The sequence below is a fragment of the Pongo pygmaeus genome, chromosome 13, assembly GCF_028885625.2.
Source record: "Pongo pygmaeus isolate AG05252 chromosome 13, NHGRI_mPonPyg2-v2.0_pri, whole genome shotgun sequence".
Taxonomy (NCBI): Eukaryota; Metazoa; Chordata; class Mammalia; order Primates; family Hominidae; genus Pongo; species Pongo pygmaeus.
In genome coordinates this window covers 82277203-82301234 of record NC_072386.2, presented here as the reverse complement: position 1 = coordinate 82301234, position 24032 = coordinate 82277203, and the positions used below count along the sequence as shown (strand labels likewise).

General features: G+C 45.1%; 1 protein-coding gene and 1 long non-coding RNA gene across 2 annotated transcripts in view; both read left to right on the top strand.

Moving 5' to 3' along the window:
* NXNL2 (nucleoredoxin like 2) overlaps positions 1-23563 on the top strand; it is a 40017-nt gene extending 16454 nt beyond the window's left edge. Inside the window, exon 2 of the mRNA XM_054502186.2 lies at positions 22763-23563. Coding sequence (XP_054358161.1) covers positions 22763-23057 — 295 coding nt within the window. The 3' untranslated portion in view covers positions 23058-23563. The remainder of the gene's footprint in view (positions 1-22762) is intronic.
* On the top strand, positions 2-6519 carry LOC134737973 (uncharacterized). Its single transcript, XR_010123452.1, has 3 exons — positions 2-37; positions 568-706; positions 5787-6519. It is a non-coding gene; the product is annotated as an uncharacterized LOC134737973 (long non-coding RNA).
* Positions 23564-24032: the final 469 nt, after the last annotated feature.

Here is a 24032-nt window from a genome sequence, read left to right as displayed (position 1 = left end):
TCTCAACTAAGAGAGCCCATTTGTCACCTCAGGGGTGGTAAGTTCAATCACTCAGCATGTGGAGGTGGGAGGGAGCCTGGAGATCAAACCACTTTGTAAACACATCACACTCTTCCTTTTAGGTGCCTGTATTACTACTTCAAGGGGGCTTCTGGAGCCACTGGCCCCCAGGCATTTGAGGATTATTTGGGATAAACCACTTGGTTCTCACATTTTCCAGCTCTGGCACAGATCACACTTGCATGTCTGTGGAGTCAGCCTCCACTCTCCTTCCACTTTTACAGCTTCCAAACATGTTTTTGTTTTGTTTACTCTTTTGTTTTCCCCATCATTAAAAAAACAAATCCCTTTGCTGTCATTTCAATGGCTCTATTAGGGAGTGAAATTGCATGCATGTGTTTAAACTGCCTATTTGCCTGATTGTTGAGAAAAGTTAATTTTATGTTTGTAATTCTACAAGGAAGACTCCTTTTAAAATTTTACTTAATTTAGTGAACTGACAAAATGCCATGTAAATCTAGTTTTCTGCTTTAAACATGCATTTTTTTTTTTTTTTTTTTTTTTGAGATGGAGTCTCGCTCTGTCACCCAGGTTGGAGTGCAATGCGATCTCCATACACTGCGAACTCTGCCTCCTGGGTTCACGCCATTCTCCTGCCTCAGCCTCCCGAGTAGCTGGGACTACAGGTGCCTGCCACCACACCCAGGTAATTTTTTGTATTTTTAGTAGAGATGGGGTTTCACTGTGTTAGCCAGGATGGTCTCGATCTCCTGACCTCGTGATCCTCCCGCATTGGCCTCCCAAAGTGCTGGGATTACAGGCGTGAGCCACCGCGCCCAGTGAAACATGCATTCTTAACCTTTATAATACCTCCACAGTTGTAATGACAAGTTCAAAGTAATTTCTACAATATCTGTCTGACTTTGCATTGGAGTATGAGAATGAGAACAATTGTGGCCAATTGAATTTGACCACTTTACACCAGAGGTAGGAAGTGGTGGAAAAATTGCCCATAACTAAGACCTGAAAGGATGATTTTTAAACTAGGTGCAGCTAGCTAGGAATCTTAGCTCTGAAATCCTGGATGATATCCTTCCACTCCACATGAAAAACCCATCTATAATCTAATGTCCCATGGGACCCAGTCTTGCCTTCAATGAATGCCATAATAATTGCAAAAAGCAAACTCCAATTGTTACTTGCATCATTTGAAAAATAATTGAGGAGATCCACTTCACAACCCAAGGCTACTCATCTAAAACCTCCCTTGCTAGCCAGGCATGGTGATGTGTGCCTGTAATCCCAGCTACTCAGGAGGCTGAGGCAGGAGAATTGATTGAACCTGGGAGGTGGAGGTTGCAGTGAGCTGAGATTGTGCCATTGCACTCCAGCCTGGGTGACAAGAGCAAAACTCTGTCTCAAAAAAGCCCAAACAACAACAACAACAAAAATTCCTTGCTTCTACTCCCCAAATAGCCCTCCAGAGTCTTCTATCCACTCCTCTTGAGGCCCAGCCCATATGGCTCTGCTCCTCACCCTCCTCCTTGTCTCTGAACTCCTCGCTACATAGCATGTTGCAGCATGTCTGGTTGAATCTGCATCGCTTTATTTTTTTCTCCTGGTGCTACATCTGCAGCTGGGTCTAACCCAGAGGCTCTTTCTAGCGGGTCAGGGAGGTAGAGAGTCCGACAGGGTATGAAGAACATTTTTCTTATCTAGCTGTGGAGTGACATAGAGAGGGCTGGCTAGGGACATAACAAATCATATCTCCTTTATACTTCATGTAAAAGATCTGATATTATTCCAGATATATTTACCTGGAATAAATCCTCAAGATTAAAGCCTTATGGTTTTTTTGGGTAAGCATTTGCAGTGATAAGGCATAAGAGACATCATTTTTCATTCCTATGTTCTTTTTGCTTTTCTATTTTCACTTTCTGAAACACAAAAGTAATGATCTTTATTCTTCTTTCCTTATGTATGTGTTGTCATGATTTTGTTACAAATAATCATCTTCAGGTAAATGTATTGTATTAGTACAAGGTTTTAGATATCAATTAATTAATTCATCCATTCATTCATTCAACAGGCATTTGGTTCTTCTCTCTCCAGGCCTGGGCTGACATGAAACTCATCGTTATAATGGTATATGATGAGGTGGTGGAGTCAGGGCCTCAGGCAGGGATGAAGCTCAGAGGGAGAAGATAGAGTGGGGCTGGAGGAACCTGTAAGGGCCACTGCCCCATTCTGACACCATGGCCCTTTATTTATTTTTATTATTATTTTTTGAGATGGAGTCTCCCTCTGTCACCCAGGTGGGAGTGAAGTGGTGAGATCTTGGCTCACTGCAACCTCCACCTCCCACGTTCAAGTGATTCTCCTGCCTCAGCCTCCTGAGTAGCTGGGATTATAGGTGTGCACCACCACAGCAGCTAATTTTTTTCCTTTTAGTAGAAATGGGGTTTCACCATGTTGGACAGGCTGGTCTCAAACTCCTGACCTCAAGTGATCTGCCCACCTTGGCCTCCCAAAGTGCTGGGATTACAGACGTGAGCCACCGCACCCAGACAGGCCCTTTAAAGAAGACCTCAGTGACCACTTCCTGGAGAGGAAATCTGATGCCTTTGGCAGGAATGATTTATTTCTTTATGTTGATAATAACAATCTTCTGGAGTTGAACCAAGAATTATATATCTGCACTGAAGGAAATCATTTAGGAATATTTCTCTGTATTGCAGAGCCCTGGATATAACAACATTGCAGCAACAAATATTAATTGCAACAAGTATTTTGGCAGGTTGCCGTCTCGTTTACATATCTCACCTGAATGAGGCTCCTCTTTTTCCAACCTCTCCCTGGACATTGTAAAAGAAAATAAAATTTCAGGGCCCTATAAATTTTTATACCATGGGGGAAGTTAAGCCCTGGAGACTGAGTCACGTAGCATGTTGTTTGCAATTCTGCTTCTTATTATAGCTTAACTCTCTTACTCACTGTTCTTGTCCTAGAATTGACTAGGAGAGACCAGATACCAGATCTACCCACCTTCCAATCACTGATCTTGGTTATAGATTGACTGCCTCATTTATTGCCCTGTACCTAACTCAGACCAGATGGTATGCAAGACTTGATGATGTTGCAGGGTAAACCCTGAAACTGGGGCTTAGCCCAGGAGGCCACATGGGTTTTTTGGCTTTGCACAGGAAAGAATTCAAGAGTGAGCTGACAGAGACAGTGAGAGCAAGTTTATAAAGAAAGTAAATGAATAAAAGGGCGATTACTTCATAGGCAACACTCAGGGCTGCTGGTTGGCTATTTTTATGGTTGTTGCTTGATCATATGCTAAACAAAGTGTGGATTATTGATGAGTTTTCTGGAAACTGGTGGTGAATCCTCAAAACCAGGGGTTCCTCCTCTTTTTGGATCATATAGTGTAACTTCTGGAAGTTACCATGGCATCTGTTAACTGTCATGGCGCCAGTGGGAGTGTCTTTTAGCACGCTAATGCACTATATAATTAGCATATAATGAGCCATGAGGACAACCAGAGGTTGCTTTTGTAGCTGTCTGTGTTCTAGCTGGTTTGAACGGGCTTCTCTGCCACATCAGCAGGGTCTTTGTGACCTGTGTCTTGTGAAACAAGTCCTTGCAAACTCCTATCTCAATGACAGTTATATCTTCAGTGTGGAATGTAAATATACTTTTCTTGAAAGGAAAAATCCCTGGCGATTCTTTCGGAGCCGCTTTGCCAGCTGGAAACCTCTGTCCGGCGGTGCCTTTGCTCAGGCTTTGCTTGGCTCTGGGCTTGGCGCTGGGCTCACTCCCTCCCACTTAGCCTGGCGGGCTGCACTCAGTTCTTGCTACTGTCCCAGATCCTTCGCCTTCTGTGGGCAAGCCAGGTGCAGAGTGGCAAAAGGTGTGTGAGCCAGTGAGCAGAGGGTCCGGCCACAGTGCACAGCCAGGCACGCCGGCTGTTGTGGTGGGGTGGGCAGCTCTAGGTGCCAGCACAGGCATGGGCTCCATGCAAGGTTGCAGCTGGACCAGGTGTGCCTTGAATGGCTTCCACCTTGGGTGCTGGCATCTGGATGAGGGCAACACAGTGGGTCCCAGAAACTTGGAGACACAGCAACCCTGGAGCCCCAAGTGGGTGTTACAGTGGGTCACAACTCTGGCTCAGGGAGTCCCAAGGTCTGGGCCCCCAGAGGGTCACAGCTCTTCTCTCATAGTCTGGTGAATGGGAGTGCATCACTACCTGCAACTTGGTGGGCCAGCCAGGAATATGTTTCAGCTTGTTTGCATTACAGCTTGTTCGGTCTTGCCAGTCCACTTCAGCCTGTGGCTGGCCTGGCCCCACTGCTGCTTCCTGTCACATGGGGAGGCCACCTGGCAATGGCAGGTGGGCTACAGCGTTACAGCTCCTTTCTCACCCACTGTTTGGTTCTTGTCCTGTGTCCAAGAAGAATGAGGTTACATGGACAAGCGGAGAGTCAGCAAGGCAGAGAAGAGTTTTATTGAGTGACAGAACAGCTTTTGACATGAGAGGGGACCCGAAGTGGGTAACCCGTATCTGAAGGTGGGTAGTCCCAACATGTAGTTGAGTCCAGGGGTTTCATGGGCTCAGAATGGGGGAGTGTGTGCTGATTGGTCCATAAGCAGGCCTGGAAAAAGCACCATTTGATTGGCTATAAAAGCATCAAGGAAGTTCTCACTCAGGTCATGGACTCTACCTGGAGCTGGCTGCCTGGTTTTCAGGCTTCAGGCTGTCTATGGCTTGAAGATCGGGTTTCATTGGGGACCTGCCCCTGTCTGCCTAGGAATTTGTCTGCCTCCTACTGCTATCAACACTTTGGCTCATCAGATTGTTGTAACTGTGCATTAAGCCTTCTATAGAAAGATGTTAGGCCAGGTGCAAGTGGCTCACACCTGTAATCCTAGCACTTTGGGAGGCTGAGGCAGGCGGATCACTTGAGGTCGGGAGTTCGAAACTAGCCTGGCCAACATGGTGAAATCTCATCTGTACTAAAAATACAAAAAAAAAAAAAATTACCTGGGCGTGGTTGCAGACACCTGTAATCCCAGCTACTCAGGAGGCTGAGACAGGAGAATGGCTTGAACCCGGGAGGCAGAGGTTGCCGTGAGCCAAGATCATGCCACTGGACTCCATCCTAGGTGACAGAGTGAGACTCCATCTCAAAAAAAAAAAAAAAAAAGAAAGATGTTGAAATTCTGTTAAGCTTCCCTAAGCTTTCATATAAGCAATCCCAAACTTCTACTACACTTTGAAGCACAGATTTCCATTCTTTGGAATACATTCTTCCCAAGTGGGCTGTCCTCAACTTTGTACTGTTGGGATAAATTCTCTTTGAACTAGATTCTGAACCTTTTGATTATTTTAGGTTGACAATACTGTTGGGACATCAGCTTTGAAAGAGACCTGAGAAATTACAGGCTTGGGTGGCTTTCCTTTCATGCTGGGCATCAAATTTTCCAAATTTTCCTAGTAGAGGCTCCTGCACCAGAGTCAGGATTTCTGCAGAGGTCACAGGGTGAGCATGTTCTTAAGGTAAACGTGAATTAAGCAAATGCACAAACATATGAACAAACAACTTTTGCTGTCAGAGTCATCCAAATTTGCAGAATCACTGGGCTTGAAATGACTTCCCTACACCCTGTGTTCAGGTGGAGTGGAGCCACCAACAGCTAAGACAGGAGGCAGGAATAGTCTAATTTCTGAACAACTGACCTTTGTCCAAAAATGAGCACTGATTGGCAACCTTGGTTTACAGTTGTGCTTTCCACCTCACACTACCCAGACGGGGAGAATGGCAAAGCCCAGAAAACCAGCCAACAAGCAGCCACTCATCAGAATCCCTGCAGTCACTCAAGAATCTGCGTGTTAGATAGAGCATAATTTCCAGGAGGGATTATTTCACTCTCCTATTTGAGCATACAGTTGGAATGAGGGGCCTTTGCTCTCTCTTTCCAGGAAATTTCCCCTGCAGCAGTTTTTCTGCCCTTGCTTCATTCAGCAGACATCACTGAGAACGCGTTCAGTGGGAAAAGGATTGTGCCTCTGTGACACTGTGAAATATATATTTGGGCTTCATCTGTTTCCTGGCACATGGCTCATAAAACACTTGGAATATCCAAAGTCATAAGAGTCTTTTGTATGTCAACGAAATGACTGCTGGTTGGGGGCCCCTGAATAGCCTCAGGATGGGGCTGGTTCCCAGGGGAACCAACCAAGTGGTCAGAGGGTTGGAACTTTCAGCTCCAATGGGACCTCCTGGGAGGGAAGAGGGGCTGAAGATTGAGTTGACCACCAATGGCCAATGATGTCATCAGTCATGCCTACATAATAAAGCCTCCATGAAATCCCAAAAGAACAGACTTTGAGGAGTTTCTGGCTAGCTGAACACGTAGAGATTCCTGGAGGATGGTGTTCCCGGAGGGGGCATGGAAGCTCCATACCCTTTCTCTCGTATGCATCTCCCTAAGCATCTCTTCATCCTGAGGCATCCTTACATAATCTGTATCCTTTTTCATATATTTTATAATAAATGGATAGATGTAAGTGAAGTGTTTCCTTGATTTCTGTGAGCTCCTGTAGCAAATTAAACAAACTTAAGGAGAGGGTCGTGGGAACCCCTATGTATAGCCACTGGGTCAAAAGCACAGTTTAAACAACCTGGGGCTTGGTTAGTGTCTGAAGTAGAAGAGGCCGTCTTGTGGGACGGATCCCTTAACCTGTGGGATGGATCCCTTAACCTGTGGGATATGACCCTACATATCCCAACCTGCCTGCTAACTATAGGCAGGTTGTGTCAAAATGGAATCGAATTATAGGACTCCCAGCTGGTGTCCACTGGAGAACTGGTTGATGTGTAGGGAAAACCCCCACACATCTAATGTCAGAAGTGAGTGGTGAGTGGTAGTGAGAATAGGAGAAACACCTTGGTTTTTCCTATCTCTTAGCCTCCTTCTGCCTGTAGGGTCTTAGGTCTCAAGGGGAGAGATGGCAGATGGAGATAGTCCCCTCTGATCCCAGGTAGCAGGTCCCTCAGCACTGATGGGGTCCCTGTCCCCATCTTTCCCCTTATGGCACCCAGCACTCAACCTCCCTTAAGCTCTCCATGCTGAGCAAATAGATGCCTCTGCATGCAATTGATACCCTCTGTGTTTCCCAAGAAACACAGACAACAAAGAAGAGCCAGAGGGTCCAGGTAGTCCTCAGGCCACCTCTTTCCTATAGGGACCACTGCCTGCTCTCTTGTTTGCTTCCACTTCCAGGTGGCCTCTGGAGGGATGGGGACAAGGAGCTTGGTGCCTTTTCTCTGTTGGGACGGCATGTGCTCAGGCCCGGGAGGAGGCCTGCTCATGGCCTGTGGACTACAGGTAACATGGCAAGTATGATCTATGCCACCAGGAATAGCAGCAGCTCTCTGGAGGCTGAAAGCTAATTCTAGGCACCCATGATGCTGGGCTCTAATGACAGCCCAGAGAGGAGGCTGCAACAGGAGCTTGTCCCCTGAGACCCAGAGCTTTGCCCCTTACGAGAATCTGTCCTTCATGACCAGCCAGCCTCTGGTACTTGCCCCTCCAATAGCAACAACAGCAAATCGAATTGCAAAGGGCTTCCTCGCTACCAAGCACGTTTACTTGCTTGACCTCATCCCTGCCATCCGTAGGCCTGTCCCTTGAATGGGGATTCGAGGGCCTAGGTGGCCAGCTACTGCAGCAGGTCCCTGAGCCAGACTCTGAGCACAGAATCCACACTTCATGCACTGCATGTGGTCAGAGCCTCATTCTACTTGCCCAGTTTGTTTAAATCCCACACTTCAGAACAATCACGACCAGTAAGTCCCTCTACCCTGAAATTGCAAAACAAATGGCCTCAGTAGAAAGAGTGTGTGTGTCCATCTTTCAGGACAGGCCGGCACCCTTCCTGGCCATTTCCACTTCTCAAACAGAGCAAAGCCACCAAGTGGCAGGTTTTATGAAGTCAGCCTGTCCTGAGAATGTAAAAGGTTTGGCTGAAACGGGACATATGTAAACACAGGATGTGAGTGTCTGGAGGGTCTCTAAAACCTTTTCGGATTAATTTTCATAGCCTACCCTGTCCTGGCCCTGCTGCATGGCCTCAGGATCTAGTGGGGCTCATGGAAGGAGGTCTGTAGTTTTCCCTGGGAATAATTGCAGAGTCTTCCTGTCTTTTATCATCAGGAACCTAATACACATCCTTAGGCAGCAGTTTAAACAATTCCCAGTAAATTCTGTCCTCAGTGAAGATGATGAAAAAAGGCCTGGTCACTTTTGCAAGACAGCCCTTCCTGGACCTCTGGATGTGGAGGCATCTTTCTGCCAGCGGGAGGTTCTCCCTTCAGATCCTGTCATTGTCCCTTCAGCCCTTCTGCTTGTTGGAACTCCTACCCAATACTAGACAAAAGCACAAACTGGCAAGCCACAGAAAAGAGATGGAAAGGCTGACACCCCCACGAGGAGATGCTAAACCTCGCTTGTCATCGGAGAAATGGATCGCCGGGGCATCTCTGGAATTGGAGGGGCCTGGGTGTCCACGAACGCAGAGATCTACATGTTGGATGCAGCGTCTAGAGTGCAGGGGACTAGATGTTTATGAAGTGTAACAGAATCAGATAGAAAAGGGAAACTGCACTACCTGTGACAAACAGAGAGAAGAGCATGCAGAAGTATCTTGGCTATGCAAGGTTCGAGAGCAAAGAAGACACAGGCCAGGTGCAGTGCTGTGCATTGTAAATCCCTGCTATTCTGGATGCTGAGGTTGGAGATCGCTTGAGCTCAGGAGTTTGAGTCCAAGTCTAGCCTGGGCAGCATAGTAAGACCCAGTCTCTAAAAAAAAGAAAGAAGATTTAGGAAGCTGCAGACAACGAGCCTGGGAATGTTGAATGTAACTATAGGTTCTCATTTCCAGCATCACAGCGTAGAGTAGAGAGGAGTGGCCTTGGGCTGAGACCTGGAATCTGACCCCATAGCAGCAGGGATGGATATTGAGAGCACTGCCCTGGGGGAGGAAACCAAAACACAAGATGATACATGACATAGGTGTGCAACATTATCTTGATGCAATTAAAAATATACGTACACACACAAGAAAACCCCACACATGGGGTGTGATGGTTAATACTGAGTGTTGACTTGATTGGACTGAAGGATGCAACATTGATCATGGGTGTGTCTGTGAGGGTGTTGCCAAAGGAGATTAACATTTGAGTCAGTGGGCTAGGGAAGGCAGTCACCTTAGTCAGGTGGGCACCACCTAATTAGCGCCAGGGAATATAAAGCAGGCAGAAAAACGTGAAGAGATGGAACGGGCCTAGCCTCCCAGCCTACATCTTTCTCCCATGCTGGATGCTTCCTGCCCTCAAACATCAGACTCCAAGTTCTTCAGTTTAGGGACCGGGACTGGCTCTCCTTGCTCCTTAGCTTGCAGACAGCCTGTTGTGGAACCTTCTGATTGTGTAAATTAATACTTAATAAATTCCTCGTTATCCATCATCTATCTATCAATCTATTGATCAATCTATCTACTATCTACTATCTATCTGTCTATCTACCTATCTATCTATCTTCTATCTGCCTATCATCTGTCTAATTAGTTCTGTCCCTCTAGGAGAACCCTGACTAATACATGGGACAATGACACACACAAACCAGTCTACACAATAAAAGCCTTAGATTGAACTCCTAATGCTGGAGGAGGGGGAAAGGTAGGGGTGTGGGGATACGAAGGGGCATAAATAAGCAAGCGCCAATAACAAGAGGGGAGCCTTGCGTGGACAGTAATCCCAATGTGCCGAGAACCTCCCCCCAGAGGATTAGAAACCAACCACACCAGCCGTGACGTGACACTGGTGCACACCCACCAGAAGGACTCTGATCCTAAAGGTGGGAAAGCCAAGCTCAGGAGAAGAGGTGGAATAACTGGAAGTCTCTGTGCTGCTGGTGGGGATGTAGACTCATACAGCCATTTGAGAAAATGAATTTGGCTGATGGTCCTAAAGCTGAAAAATTGCACATCTAGGAGTTCCAAGATGTATTCCCAACAGATCCTATGTTACCCGAAGACACGACCAGGAATGTGCATAGCAGCACTAGTTGTAACAGGTCCTGACTGGGAATAGCTCCATCACCCCTCAGAAGTAGAATGCATAAATCATTTGTAGTATATTTACACAACAGGATACTACACAGGGACAACCTACAACTACATGCAATAGAGATGAATAACAATTAACATGGAGGAAAAGGAGCCAGACACACAGAGTACATACTATATGTTTCCATTGATAGAAAATACAAAAGCAGAGAAAATTGATCTGTGTTTGTTAAAAGTCAGATAGTGCTCACTCTCGGTGGAGAGGTGGTGAGAAATGCAAAGGGCACCCCAGGGTGCGGCTGGGGGTGGCTGGGAGTGCTGGAGGTGGTCTGCATCTCCATCTAGGTGCTGGTTACACAAGTATGTTCACTTTGTGAAAATCCATCAGGCCCTTCATTTCTCTTAACTTTCAAATAAAAAATAAAAAAAGAAAGAAAGAAAAGCAATTTAAATTGTACTAAAGAGGCTGGGAGCCGTGGCTCATTCCAGCACTTTGGGAGGCCAAGGTGAGTGGATCACTTGAGGTCAGGAGTTCGAGACCAGCCTGGCCAACATGGTGAAAACCCATTTCTACTAAAAATACAAAAATTAGCCAGGCATGGTGGCGTGGCCTGTAATACCAGCTACTTAGGAGGCTGAGGTAGGAGAATCACTTGAACCCGGGGGGTGGAGGTTGCAGTGAGCTGAGATTGTGCCACTGCACTCCAGCCTGGGTGACAGGGCAAGACTCTGTCTCAAAAAAAAAAAAAAAATTGTAGTGAGGCATTAAGAGAAATACGAATAGTAGGACAGAAGGCAGAGGAAATTTTGCTTATTGACAAAATCCCAACACTTTGGGAGGCCAAGGCAGGTGGATCACAAGGTCAAGAGATCGAGACCATCCTGGCCAACTTGGTGAAACCCCATTTCTACTAAAAATACAAAAATTAGCTGGGCATGGTGGCACACACCTGTAGTCCCAGCTACTCGGGAGGATAAGGCAGGAGAATAGCTTGAACCCAGGAGGCAGAGGTTGCAGTGAGCCGAGATCATGACACTGCAATCCAGCCTGGCGACAGAGCGAGACTCCATCTCAAAAATAAAAATAAAAATAAAAATAAAAATAAAAATAAAATAAACAGACTGAGGGCTTACCACATATGGGGTCTGGGGTCAGAATACAGAGATAGACCGACTTGATTCCTGTTTGTGGTAATGGACACAATGAACAGACATACACATGTATGCTCGTGCACATGCATGCTCACACATGTGTGTGCTCACACATGTGTGTACACACACACTTGTGTGCACTTGGCAACTTTCTATTCTAACTTTTCTGCACCCTGAATTTCTCACGTCACAGCATCTGTTGCTGATTACTTTATATTCATACATTAGTTCTTCTCCTGACTTCCCGTAGCTCAGGTCAAAAGCTGTGGAGTCATCTCCAGTGCCTGCTCTTCCTCACGTCCCATACCTGGTGCTTTAGGAGGCATCTATCTCGAACTGCCCACTCCCACCCTCCTCGCACCCCTCAACCTCTCACTTGCGCGGTCACAGTGGGCTCTCCGCTGGATTCCCAATATCCACTCCTGACTCCCTATAATGCTTTGTTCACGCAGCCACTCAAATAAGCCTTCTGAGATTTAAATTGGATCATGTGGTGTTGCTGCTTCTCAGTGCCTTTAGACTAAAGCCCAGTCCTCTCCCAACCACCCTGCTGCTCCTCTATTTCTCTGCACCTCCCTTTCTCCCCTCCAGACACATCACCCTCTCCTCTCAAGAGCTTGTGGCTGGCTGGGCATTCTCTCCGGAGCACTCTTCCCCACCTCTTTGCAGTCATCACTCTTTCCAACTGTTCACACCTCTGCTGAAATATCTCCTCAGAAGATCCTTCCCTGACCCTCCCATTCAAAAATGGCACCTGACTTCTAGCATGTTTGAGTTTCATCAAAGCCCTTCTCTGGGCCGGGCACGGTGGTTCACACCTGTAATCCTAGCACTTTGGGAGATTGAAGTGGGTGGATCACTTAAGGTCAGGAGTTTGAGACCAGCCTGGCCAACATGGTGAAACCCTGTCTCTACTAAAAATAAAAAAATTAGCCGGGTGTGGTGGCACGTGTCTATAATCCCAGCTACTCGGGAGGCTGAGGCAGGAGAATCGCTTGAACCTAGGAGGCAGAGGTTGCAGTGAGCTGAGATTGCACCATTGCACTCCAGCCTGGGGGACAAGAGCGAAACTCCATTTCAAAAAAAAAAAAAAAAAGCCCTTCTCTGATGTTGTCTGTCTATCTATCTATCTATCTATCTATCTATCTATCTATCGTCCATTTATAGCTATGATCTATTTATCTGTCATCTATTATCTATCATGTATATATGTACTATGTATGTATGTATGTATGTATGTACGTATGTATTTATTTATTTATTTTTTGAGATGGAGTTTCACTTTTGTCGCCCAGGCTGGAGTGCAGTGGCGCGATCTCAGCTCACTGCAACCTCCGCCTCCCGGGTTCAAGTGATTCTCCTACCTCAGCCTCTGGTGTAGCTGGGATTACAGGCATGTGCCACCATACCCAGCTTATTTTTTATTTTTAGTAGAGACGGGATTTCTCCATGTTGGTCAGGCTGGTCTTGAACTCCCAACCTCAGGTGATCCACTCGCCTCAGCCTCCCAAAGTGCTGGGATTACAGGCGTGAGCCACTGTGCCCAGCTGTATCTGTCTATTAATCTGTCTAATCTATTATCTATCTTTTATTTACCTTTCTCTTTCTCATCTATCTTTATCTCTGTCAACCATCTGTCTATTATACATTTACTGATATTTCTTTTTCTTTAGATCTTTTGATTCTTATTTTGATTTTATTTTGGTAAGAAGACTTCATATAAGATCTCTCTTAACAGATTTCTAGTTGACAATACAGTGTTGCCAACTATAGGCACAATGTTTTGGAGCAGATCTCTAGAACTTATTCATGTGGCATAGATGAAACGTCATATCCATTGAGTAGCAACCTCCCATTTTCTCCTCCCCCAGCCTCTGGGAATCACCATTCTACTCTCTATTCCTGTGAGTTTGACTACTTTAGACACCTCCTATAAGTGGAATCATGCAGTATTTGTCCTTATGCACGTGGTTTATTCCACTGAGCATGATATCCTCAAGCTTAATTTGTGTTGTCACAAATGGCAAGATTTCCCTCTTTTGTAAGGCTGGATAATATTCCATTGTATGTGTGTACCACATGTTTTATCCACTCATCTGTCGATGGACATGATGGTTATTTTTCCATCTTGGCTATTGTGAATAATGCTGCAGGGGACATGGGACTGCAGGTATCTTTCCGAGATCCTAATCTCAATTCTTTTGGATAAATACCCAGAAGTAGGATTGCTGGATCATATGAGAGTTCTATTTTTAATTTTTTGAGGAATTGTTCCATATTGTTTTCCATAGCAGCTGCATCATTTTGCATTGCCACCAGCAGGGTACAAGGGTTCCAATTATTCCACATCCTCTCCAACACTTGTATTTTAATTTTAAATTTTTTTTAATTTTTGAGATGGACTCTTGCTCTGTCTCACCCAGGCTGGAGTGTAGTGGCATGATCTCGGCTCACTGCAGCCTCTGCCTCCCAGATTCAAGCAATTCTCTTGTCTCAGCCTCCCGAGTAGCTGGGATTACAGGTGCCAGCCACCACACCTGGCTAATTTTGTATTTTCAGTAGAGACAGGGTTTCACCGTGTTGGCCAGGCTGGTCTTGAGTTTCTGACCTCAGGTGACCCACCCGCCTTGGCTTCCCAAAGTGCTGGGATTACAGGCATGAGCCACCATGCCCAGCCAACACTTGTATTTTTGTTGTTGTTAATAATGACTATTCTAACAAGTGTGAGGTGGTATCTCATTATGATTTTGATTTGCATTTCCCTGATAAGTAGTGATGTTGAACATCTTTTCATATACCTGTTAGCCATTTGTATGTTTTTGGAGAAGTGTCTATTCAAGTCCTAATCCCATTTTTAATTGAGTTATTAGGTTTTTCTTTTTTTTTTGCTATTGAGTTGTATGGATTCCTTATATACTTTGGAAATTAGCTCCTTATCAGATATATGGTTTACAGATATTTTCTCCCGTTGCATAGGTTGCCTTTTCACTCTGTTGATTGTTTTCTTTGCTGTGTTGAAGCTTTTTAGTTTGATGTAATCCCACTTGTCTATTTTTGCTTTAGTTATCTGTGCTTTTAGTGCCAGATCCGTTAAATCATTGCCAAGGCCAATGTCATGAAGATTTCCCTTATGTTTTCTTTTCTTTTTTTTTTTTGAGATGGTGTCTCGGTCTCTTACCCAGGCTGGAGTGCAGTGGTGTGAACTCGGCTCATGGCAACCTCCGCCTTCTGGGTTCAAGAGATTTTCCTGCCTCAGCCTCCCGAGTGGCTGCTACTACAGGCATGTGACACCACACCCGGCTAATTTTTGTATTTAGTAGAGACAGGGTTTCGCCATGTTGGCCAGGCTGGTCTCAAACTCCTGACCTCAGGTGATCCACCCAGCTCGGCCTCCGAAAGTTCTGGGATTACAGGCGTGAGCCACTTCACCTGGCCAATCCCTTATGTTTTCTTCTAGGAGTTTTACAGTTTCAGGTCTTATGTTCAAATCTTTAATCCATTTTGAGTTGATTTTTGTGTATGGTGTAGACAAAGGACACATTTCATTCTTTTGCATGTTTCATTTTTTTCTGGTTTTCCCAGCACCACTTACTGAACTTCTTTCATCAAAGTCTTGTAGTTTTCAGTGGTCAAGTCTTTCATCTTTTTAGTTACATTTATTCCTAAGTATTTTATTACTTTTGATGCTATTGAAAGTGGTATGTTATCTATCTTTCTATCTAATCTATTATCTATCTATCTCTATCATCTTTCTATTATCTATCTATCTATCTATCTATCATCTATCTATCTATCTATCTATCTCTATCATCTTTCTATTATCTATCTATCTATCTATCTATCTATCTATCTATCTATCTATCATCTAATATGTTTTCTTTCTCCACAGGCAGACTGTGACTTCCTTGAGCACAGAAATTCCATCTGCCTGGTTGATAGAACTGGTACATAGTAGATTCTCTATACCTATTTGCTGACTTATTGAATTATTTTTTTTCTGGGGGGGTCTTGCTGTGTTGCCCAGGCTGGAGTGCAATGGTGCAACCTAGGCTCACTGCAACCTCTGCCTCCCAGGTTCAATGGATTCTCCTGCCTCAACCTCCTGAGTAACTGGTATTACAGGCGCCTGCCACCATCCCCAGCTAATTTTTGTATTTTTAGTTCAGACAGCGTTTCACAATGTTGGCCAGGCTGATCTCGAACTCCTGACTTCATGATTTGCCCACCTCAGCCTCCCAAAGTGCTGGGATTACAGGTGTGAGCCACCGCACCTGGCCTTGAATTCTTTTTAATGTCTATGCAGCATGTTAAAGTGGGTATATTATAATTTATTCTCTACAGTCCTTGGTTGATAGAATTGATGCCAGTCTTTAACTATTACTGCAATAAATGTCCTCGTATATATGCCAACCAGGACTTTTGTTGGACTACAATTAACTTGAAGATGAATTGATAAAGAGTAAAAAAAGCGATTCATCTCTGTTTTTCTAAACAGTGTGCCAGTTGTCCCATCCTGACTTAGGGAATAATCTGTCTTTCTCCCACTAATACAGTAAGACACTAATATGTAAGGCACTAATCTCTCACTTATACCACAAGGGCCTTGAGCTGTGACTTAAGTACTTGGGCCTTTCTTCTCTGTGTGGGGAGCAGCCCAGACTCCAGGCCAACCCCTGGGCTCTCTGCATCGGGTTGCTCTCCACTCCCTACAGCAGGACCAAGATGAGCCTGAGCTGAAGGAGGCATTGATGCTCAGAATTCAGGGGGGCCCTCACTTGGGTGATGCTGGGTGCCAGTCCCTCCTTAAATTTTGCAACCTAGGTACGTAGCTTGCCTCATCCAGTCCCAGCCCTGCCCCTAAGGTCGTGTTCTTACTGTGTGACCACAGATGGTTACTACTGTGGGTGGAGCCAGGCTGGGCTAGGGGATACCCAGGGGAAGTGACTTGCTTTTAAGTTAGAGATGATCAAGTACACAGAATTCCCTATAGCCCAACACTGCAGCCACAGGCACATGCGACTATCTGAGCACAAGAAATATGGCTAGTACAACTAACTGCATCTTTAACAATGTCTTATTTTAATTAATTTAAATTTAAATTTAAACGCGCACATGTGGCTAGTGGCTACTGAATGGGATGGCACAGGGGGATCCACACTCAGAACTTCAGCTTTCCTCTCTCTGGCCAAGACTTGGTCACATGGCTGTACCTGAGTAGAGACAGCCGGGGGGTGTCGTCCCCGGCCAGACAGCCATGGACCCAGCTCCGCACCGGGGAGGGTGAGAGGCAGGCCTGGTGCCATTGAAAAGACTGAGGGGACACTGGGCCCCCCAGGGGTTCAGCACTGGGGGCCACAACCTCAAACTCTAAGAGTCACCTGCATCTGGCGTTATCTTTCCATATTTATGTTTATACTTGGGCCTCTTTCTGGTCTTTCCATGTAGTCCATCAATCTGTTTGTCCTATCAAGCTATTTGAATTTCTGTATCATTATAATGTTTTATCATCTGGTAGAGCAAATCTTCCCTGTTTTCTCTTCTTTTGCAGAACTTCCTTGGGTATTCTCACGTGTTTAGTTTTTCTGCAATAAGCTAAGTGTCAGTATGTAGTTCAGAAGAGAATCCTGTTGTTTTTACATGAGTGCACATTCATTCCACATTCATTTATAATATGGTTTGATGAGAACCCACTTGGTTACATTATGGAGGCTTCGATCCAACAAGAAGATCCGAGTTATCTTTTGTTCAAATTTTGTTTTCCATCTCTTGATGTATTTTTTTTTCTTGGACAACGCCTCACTCTCACCCAGGCTGGAGTACAGTGGCACAATCATGGCTTACTGCAGCCTCAACCTCTCAGGCTCAAGTGATGTTTCCACTTCAGCCTCCTGAGTAGCTGGGAATACAGGCATGCACCACCACACCAGGATAATTTTTTTGTATTTTTTTTGTAGAGACTGGGTTTCACCATGTTGCCCAGGTTGGTCTCAAACTCCTGGTCTCAAGTGGTCCTCCTGCCTTGGCCTCCCAAAATATTGGGATTATAGGCGTGAGCCACCATGCCTGGCCCACTTGCTGGAGTTTTAATGTTTTTTCCATACAAGTCTGCATGGCTTGTAACTTTTCACATATGTTGTTGCTGTTGCCATTGTAAAGATAATCCTTTCTTCCTTTTTTTTCTTCCTTCAAACTTTATGTATAGAAAAGAAGTTCTGTGTAGCATGTAGTTTCTTGCCAGCAACCTTATTGTTTTTAAGGCATTTCAGTTGTATCTGGATTTCCCAAGCACATGGAGGTGCCATCTTTCAATTTTGCCTTCCTTTGTATAATTTCTAATCTCTTCGGTTTTTCTCTTGCCTTAAATCGACATTTAATAATGGCAGAGACATAATGAAAATATGTCTGGTGTTTTGGTATCAAGTTTAATACTTATTTTTGGTTTAAGATATGCTTTGTATCATAATATGCACTTACTGTTATTAAGTGTTTTAAAAATTTAATCAGGAATTCTGAATTTTTAAAGTGCCATTTTAGCTGTATGCAGACAATTATGTGGTTTTTCTTCTTTGACTTATTAATATAGTGAATTATGTTAATAGATTCTTAATTTGAATTTTCCTTGCATTCCTGTGGGATAAATTCTATTTGGCCATGATTTATTATTATTTTAATGAGTTTTAGAATTAGATTTGCTAATATTTTATTTAGGTTATTTGCAGAGATTGTTTTTTGTATGCTATTTCTTCTGCACTTTTTGCCCCCGGATCTTGCCATTCCCAGCAACGTGCTGTCTTTTCTGCAGACCTCTGCCGGGTGCCTCATGTCTGCAAACCTCCATGCCCATTCAGGGCTTCGTCCACCCACCTGCGTAGTTTGCAGTGTACTCGGTGGTTTTTCATAGGGTGTCACACTTGGTTTTGCTTGTTTTTATTTTTTTAAATTAATTAATTTTTTTATTTTTATTTTTATTTTTGAGACAGAGTCTGGCTCTGTTGTCCAGGCTGGAGTGCCGGTGTGTGATCTCGGCCCACTGCAACCTCTGCCTCCCAGGTTCAAGTGATTCTCTTGCCTCAGCCTCCCAAAAAGCTGGGATTACAGGCACGCGCCACCATCCCTGGCTAATTTTGGCATTTTTGTAGAGATGAGATTTCACCATGTTGGCCAGGCTGATCTCAAATTCCAGACCTCAAGCGATCCCCAGGCCTTGGCCTCCCAAAGTGCTGGGATTACAGGCGTGAGCCACCATGCCTGGCAGGTTTTACTTGTTTTTAATTTTCAAAGATGTACTTTTCTTTTTGGTGAATAGAATATGGAGATGTACTAGGTTTGAATTCTTTATTTAAATGCAAACTCCTGGGCCAGTTTGTTTACCTTATCATGCCTCAGTTTCCTCATTTGTAAAATGGAGATAATTATCACACCTATCTCATAAGGTTGTTGGGGGAATAGATGGATTGTGAATATATGCAGACTTTTTAGAAGAGCATCCAGCACGCAGCAAACATTATGTAAATGCTTGGTTCATTTGGTTAGCTTCAGAGAATCTCAGATTTAACAGGAAGAGCCCAATACTGGTTTTTGTTTTGTTTTGTTTTTTGAGATGGAGTCTCGCTCTGTCGCCCAGGCAACGGGGGTTTCACCATGTTGTCCAGGCTGGTCTCGAACTCCTGACCTTCAGGTGATCCACTCGCCTCGACCTCCCAAAGTGCTGGGATTACATGTGTGAGCCACAGCTCCTGGCCCTGTTTTGATGCTTTCAAATGATCAGAGCTTGGAGCTGTAGGTGCTTTGGAAGATGCCTCCACTGTGCAGGAAGAACGTTGAGGCCTGTACATGGGAAAATCTTAAATACCTTATTAATCTTAAAGCTAGCTGGCAGAATCAGAGCTGATGTTTTATTTTCCTGTTGAAATTCTCTTTCTCTCCTACCACAGTTTGGCTCTGGTAACTGTGCTGCGCGTGTGGAGTGGGCAGGGAATCTTGTGATTCCACCGTTGCTATGGCAAGAGCTCCTGTTTCCAAGCAAGGGTTGAATTAAACTAAATGGCAAATTCCTGTGTCAGTGGGTTTAGTCCAGTCCTGTGTAATTCACCAAGGGCTTTGCTCCATCAGGAGGAGGGGCCCAGTCCCACCATGAATCCTTGAACACTTGGGGGCATCCCACTGGGCAAGACGGGGGTTCAGGCCAGTCCTCCTCAGAATTGTGCCTTGCCTATTTAACGTCTCCACCGGAGACCTTCAGCCGGGAAAGCCAGGACCACATCTATTCAGAGAAACATTTTCACCATCAGAGGGCACGCAGGGAGGGGGTGTCCACACAGGGCCCACATTTATCTCTTCCTTGCAGACTTGAGTGGCTTCTGGTCCCCAAACAAATGGAGAAGGTGAGTAGGTGTCCCAAGGCTGAGGAGCATGTGCCTAGAGAGGGCGATTTCTCCCTCCCTCAGTCCCCCATAGCCCACCTCCAGACAGAATGCATCTGATTCCTGTTGGCGTGTCTCTAAATAGCTGACCCCAAGTTCAGTTCTAATAGCACTAGAACCTTTAACACTTTTGTTAGTGTTGTTTCTGGGGCGTGCACTCATTCATTCACTCGATTGTATTACTGGGGGCTTTCTCTATCCCAGCCCTTGTGCCTGCCCTTGGGACAAACGTGTTCTGACTCTGTGGATGGGTGGAGGAGATCCTAGGTGGGGACAGCTCCTAGGGCTCTCCTGCGAACCTTTCTTCGGCCTCCCACCCATAGTAGGAAACGGGCCTGAAATGGCCCATGGGGGAGTATTCACAGAGCAGAAATCAGAAAACACTTCTAAGTAGCGGCTCCTCCTGCAGCTGGGTGTTAAACATGCACAGTACACCCTGAAGGTAGTCACACATGTGACGAGTGACGGGCCTTTGGAGACGCCCTCGGACCGGGTGAGCCGTGCCCCCACCAGGCGACATGCTCAGCGGTGGAAGCTCCTGCCTGCCGGAAGGAGCAGCCGACCCTGGCAAAACACAGGACGATCGGCCTGTGCTGCGACCCGGGTGTTGGGAGGTGAAGGGGGATCATGAGTATCCCTCTGAGGTGAGGCTGAGCCTCGCTTTAATGACGGACACCTTAGCTCTCCATCCCCCATGTCACCCTAAGAGTATCTGAGTTAGGAGAAGGAGGCCCGGCACTTTGACAGCACCCTGGATATTGTTCTTTAATCCTCCTGGTGAAGAGGCGCCCAAGACAGAGATGGATCTAACTCATGTATGGCCGGGGTGTGCTCACAGGCTGGTGCCATAAGCCTCAGTCCGTGTCCCACAAGAGGCCATTGTTCAGAGACTTTGGTGCCGGCACTGCAGCCTCTGTTCTGCACTGTTGAAATTAGCACCCTTTGTGGGCCTGGGTAATCTTGCTCGTTCCCATTAATGTGTCCAATTAATATTGCCTGAAGGGCCAATTTACCTGTGGACTAGGGAGTTCCCACCTGAGGGGCAATTACTAGCTTGCTATTGAACATTTATTGAAATTGTTCTTATGATTGATTGAAGGACATAAAATAGTCAATTTTTTTTTTTTTTTGAGACAAAGTCTTGCTCTGTCACCAAGGCTGGAGTGCAGTGGTGAGATCTCAGCTCATTGCAGCCTCTACCTCCTGGGCTCAGGCAGTCCTCCTACCTCAGCCTCCTGGATAGCTGGGACTACAGGTATGCACCACCATGCTCAGCTAATTTTTGTATTTTTTGTAGAGAAGGCGTTTTGCCATGTTGCCCAGGTTGGTTTTGAACTCCTGGGCTCAAGTGATCCCCCTGCCTCAGCCTTCCAAAGTGCTGTGATTACAGGCATGAGCCACTGTGCCTGGCCATACAGTAGTCTTAAAACCTGAAATACTCATAATATCTTGGGTGATATTGGAGAAATGCTCTAACAGAGATTGGTGCCCCAAAGAGTTCCATAATAAAATGGACATGTTTTATATAGGATCATCACACTAGGGGATTGAATAGAGTTGCTCATTGCACTCATGAGCAGGTGGTTGAATGCATGGAAATGGTAGACTGGTGGTTGCCAAGAGCAGGGGGAGGGGAAATGGGGCACGAATTTAGTGGGTATGAAAATGTTCTGGAGATGTGTTGCCCAACAGTGCAGATATACTTACCACTGCTGAACTGCACACTAAAATGGTTAGGATGGTGTTATGTTATGAGCATTTTGCCACAATTTTAAAAAAGATCTGTGTAGACAGTTCTCCAAAGAAAATACACAAGTGGTCAAAAAGTACGTGAAGAAGTGCTGAACGTTAGTAGTTATCAAATAAATGCAAATCAAAAGCACTGTGAGATACCACCTCCCTGCCACTAGCATGGATAGAATGAGAAAGACTGTTAATAACAAGTATTGGTGAGGATGTGGAGCCTCTGGAACATCTGTATTCCTGCTGGGATTGTAACATGATGCAGCGTCTTTGTAAAACAGTTTAGTGGTTTCTTTAAAAAGTTAAATGTTTTCATGTGGTCTAGCAATTCCATATATATATATATATATATACCCAAGAGAACTGAAAACATATGCCCCAGAAAGGCATATACACAAATGTTCATAGCAGTATTATTCACCATTGTCAAACACTGGAAGCAACCCATATGTCTGTCAATTGATGAATGGATACACAAATGTGGTACCATACTGTAAACCAAAGAGTATCCGAGACAAGTCTCGATCAATTTAGGAAGTTTATTTTGCCAAGGTCAAGGACATGCCTGTGACAGCCTCAGGAGGTCCTGATGACATATGCCCAAGGTGGTCAGGGCACAGCTTAGTTTTACGCATTTTAGGGAGACATGAGACATGAATCAATATATATAAGATGTACATTGGTTTGGTCCAGAAAGGAGGGACAATTCGAAGCAGGGAGGGGGCTTCCAGGTCATAGGTAGATAAGAGACAAACAATTGCATTCTTTTGAGTTTCTGATTAGTCGTTCCAAAGGAAGCAATTAGATATGCATTTATGTCAGTGTGCAGAGAGATGACGCTGAGCTCTGTCTGTCCTTCGTCCACAGGAATCTTAGTAAGAAATAGAGCAGTGGAGATTTTGAGGTGAGGACTTCCTTATACAGCATATTTGGGGCTGGATCCTTAGGTAGAGGATTTTTAGCTGATCTGAATAGAGGGGAGCCAGCTTGTCGGGGAGAGTAATGTTTTCCCGACTTGAATGGATTTTTGCGAAGACTGGAAACTTGCAGATGGCCGGGGCGGGGGATTCTGGCAGGGGCCAGGTGGTCTGAGCACATGTGTTTGCAGATGTAGGGCCTGTCCCCGCCATCCTGGGGGCATAACTCTAAGGACAGTGCTGTTTTTCCAAAGGGCACATGTTGCATAACTTACTTTAAATAATTTCTTTTTGTAGGACTCTTTGATTTTGAAACTGCGTTTTTAAGCTTAAGAGGAGGTCATTAAAAGATCTGGCATTAAGCTCACCCTCCCCTTCTTATTCCTTTGAAGCCATTGCTGTGAATTAGGTGAGGGGAAAGATATTGAAGAGGAGTTGGACACCCCGAGAGTGCAGCTGTTCTCCCCCCACACCATCCGTGTCCTGCATTCTGCGAGTCTGTGCTCATCAACAATGTGCTGTGACCATGTGACTCAGCAGTCCTGCTGCTGGGTATATACACAAAAGAAAGGAAAAGGAAGCCAGTATATTGAAGAGGTATCTGCACCCCCATGTTTATTGCAGCACTGTTCACAACAGCCAAGATTTGGAAGCAACCTAAGTGTCCATCAACAGATGAATGGATAAAGAAAACGTGGTACATATACACAATGGGGTACTCTTCAGCCATTAAAAAAATGAGATTCTGTCATTTGCAATAATATAGATGGAAAAGGAGGCCCTTATGTGAAGTGAAATAAGCCAGGCACAGAAAGACAAACATCACATGTTTTCACTTATTTGTGGGATCTAACGATCAAAACAATTGAACTCTTGGACATAGAGAGTAGGTTGGTTACCAGAAGCTGGAAAGGATAGTGGGGTTGGGAGGAAGGTGGAAATGGTTAATAGGTACAAAAAAATACAAAGAATAAATAAGACCTAATATTTGATAGCACAATAGTGTGACTACTGTCAATAATCATTTGATTGTACATTTAAAAATAACTATAATTGCATTGTTTGTAACACAAAAGATAAATGCTTGAGGGGATGAATACTCCGATTCTTCATAATGTGATTATTATGCATTGCATGCCTGTATCAAAACATCTCATGTACCCCATAAATATACACACCTACTATGTACCCACAAAAATTCAAAATAAAAAAATTAGGCCAGGCACGGTGGCTCATGCCTGTAATCCCAGCACTTTGGGAGACTGAGGCAGGTGAATCACGAGGTCAGGAGTTCGAGATCAGCCTGGCCAACATGGTGAAATCCCATCTCTACTAAAAAATACAAAAGATTAGTTGGTGTGGTGGCGGGCACCTGTAATCCCAGCTACTTGGGAGGCTGAGGCAGGAGAATTGCTTGAGCCCAGGAGATGGAGGTTGCAGTGAGCCGAGATCGTGCCACTGCACTCCAGCCTGGGCGACGGAGCGAGACTCCGTCTCAAAAACAAAACAAAACAGAAAAACAAATAAACAAAATATTGAAAACCACAAACAAAAACCCAATGCGCTTGACTCTCCCGACATGTGAACCCACAGCGATGGACCTAGACTTCTCAAGGTTTCTCGACTCCTTTTATACCTGGTTCAACAGGTGGCTGCTTCTTT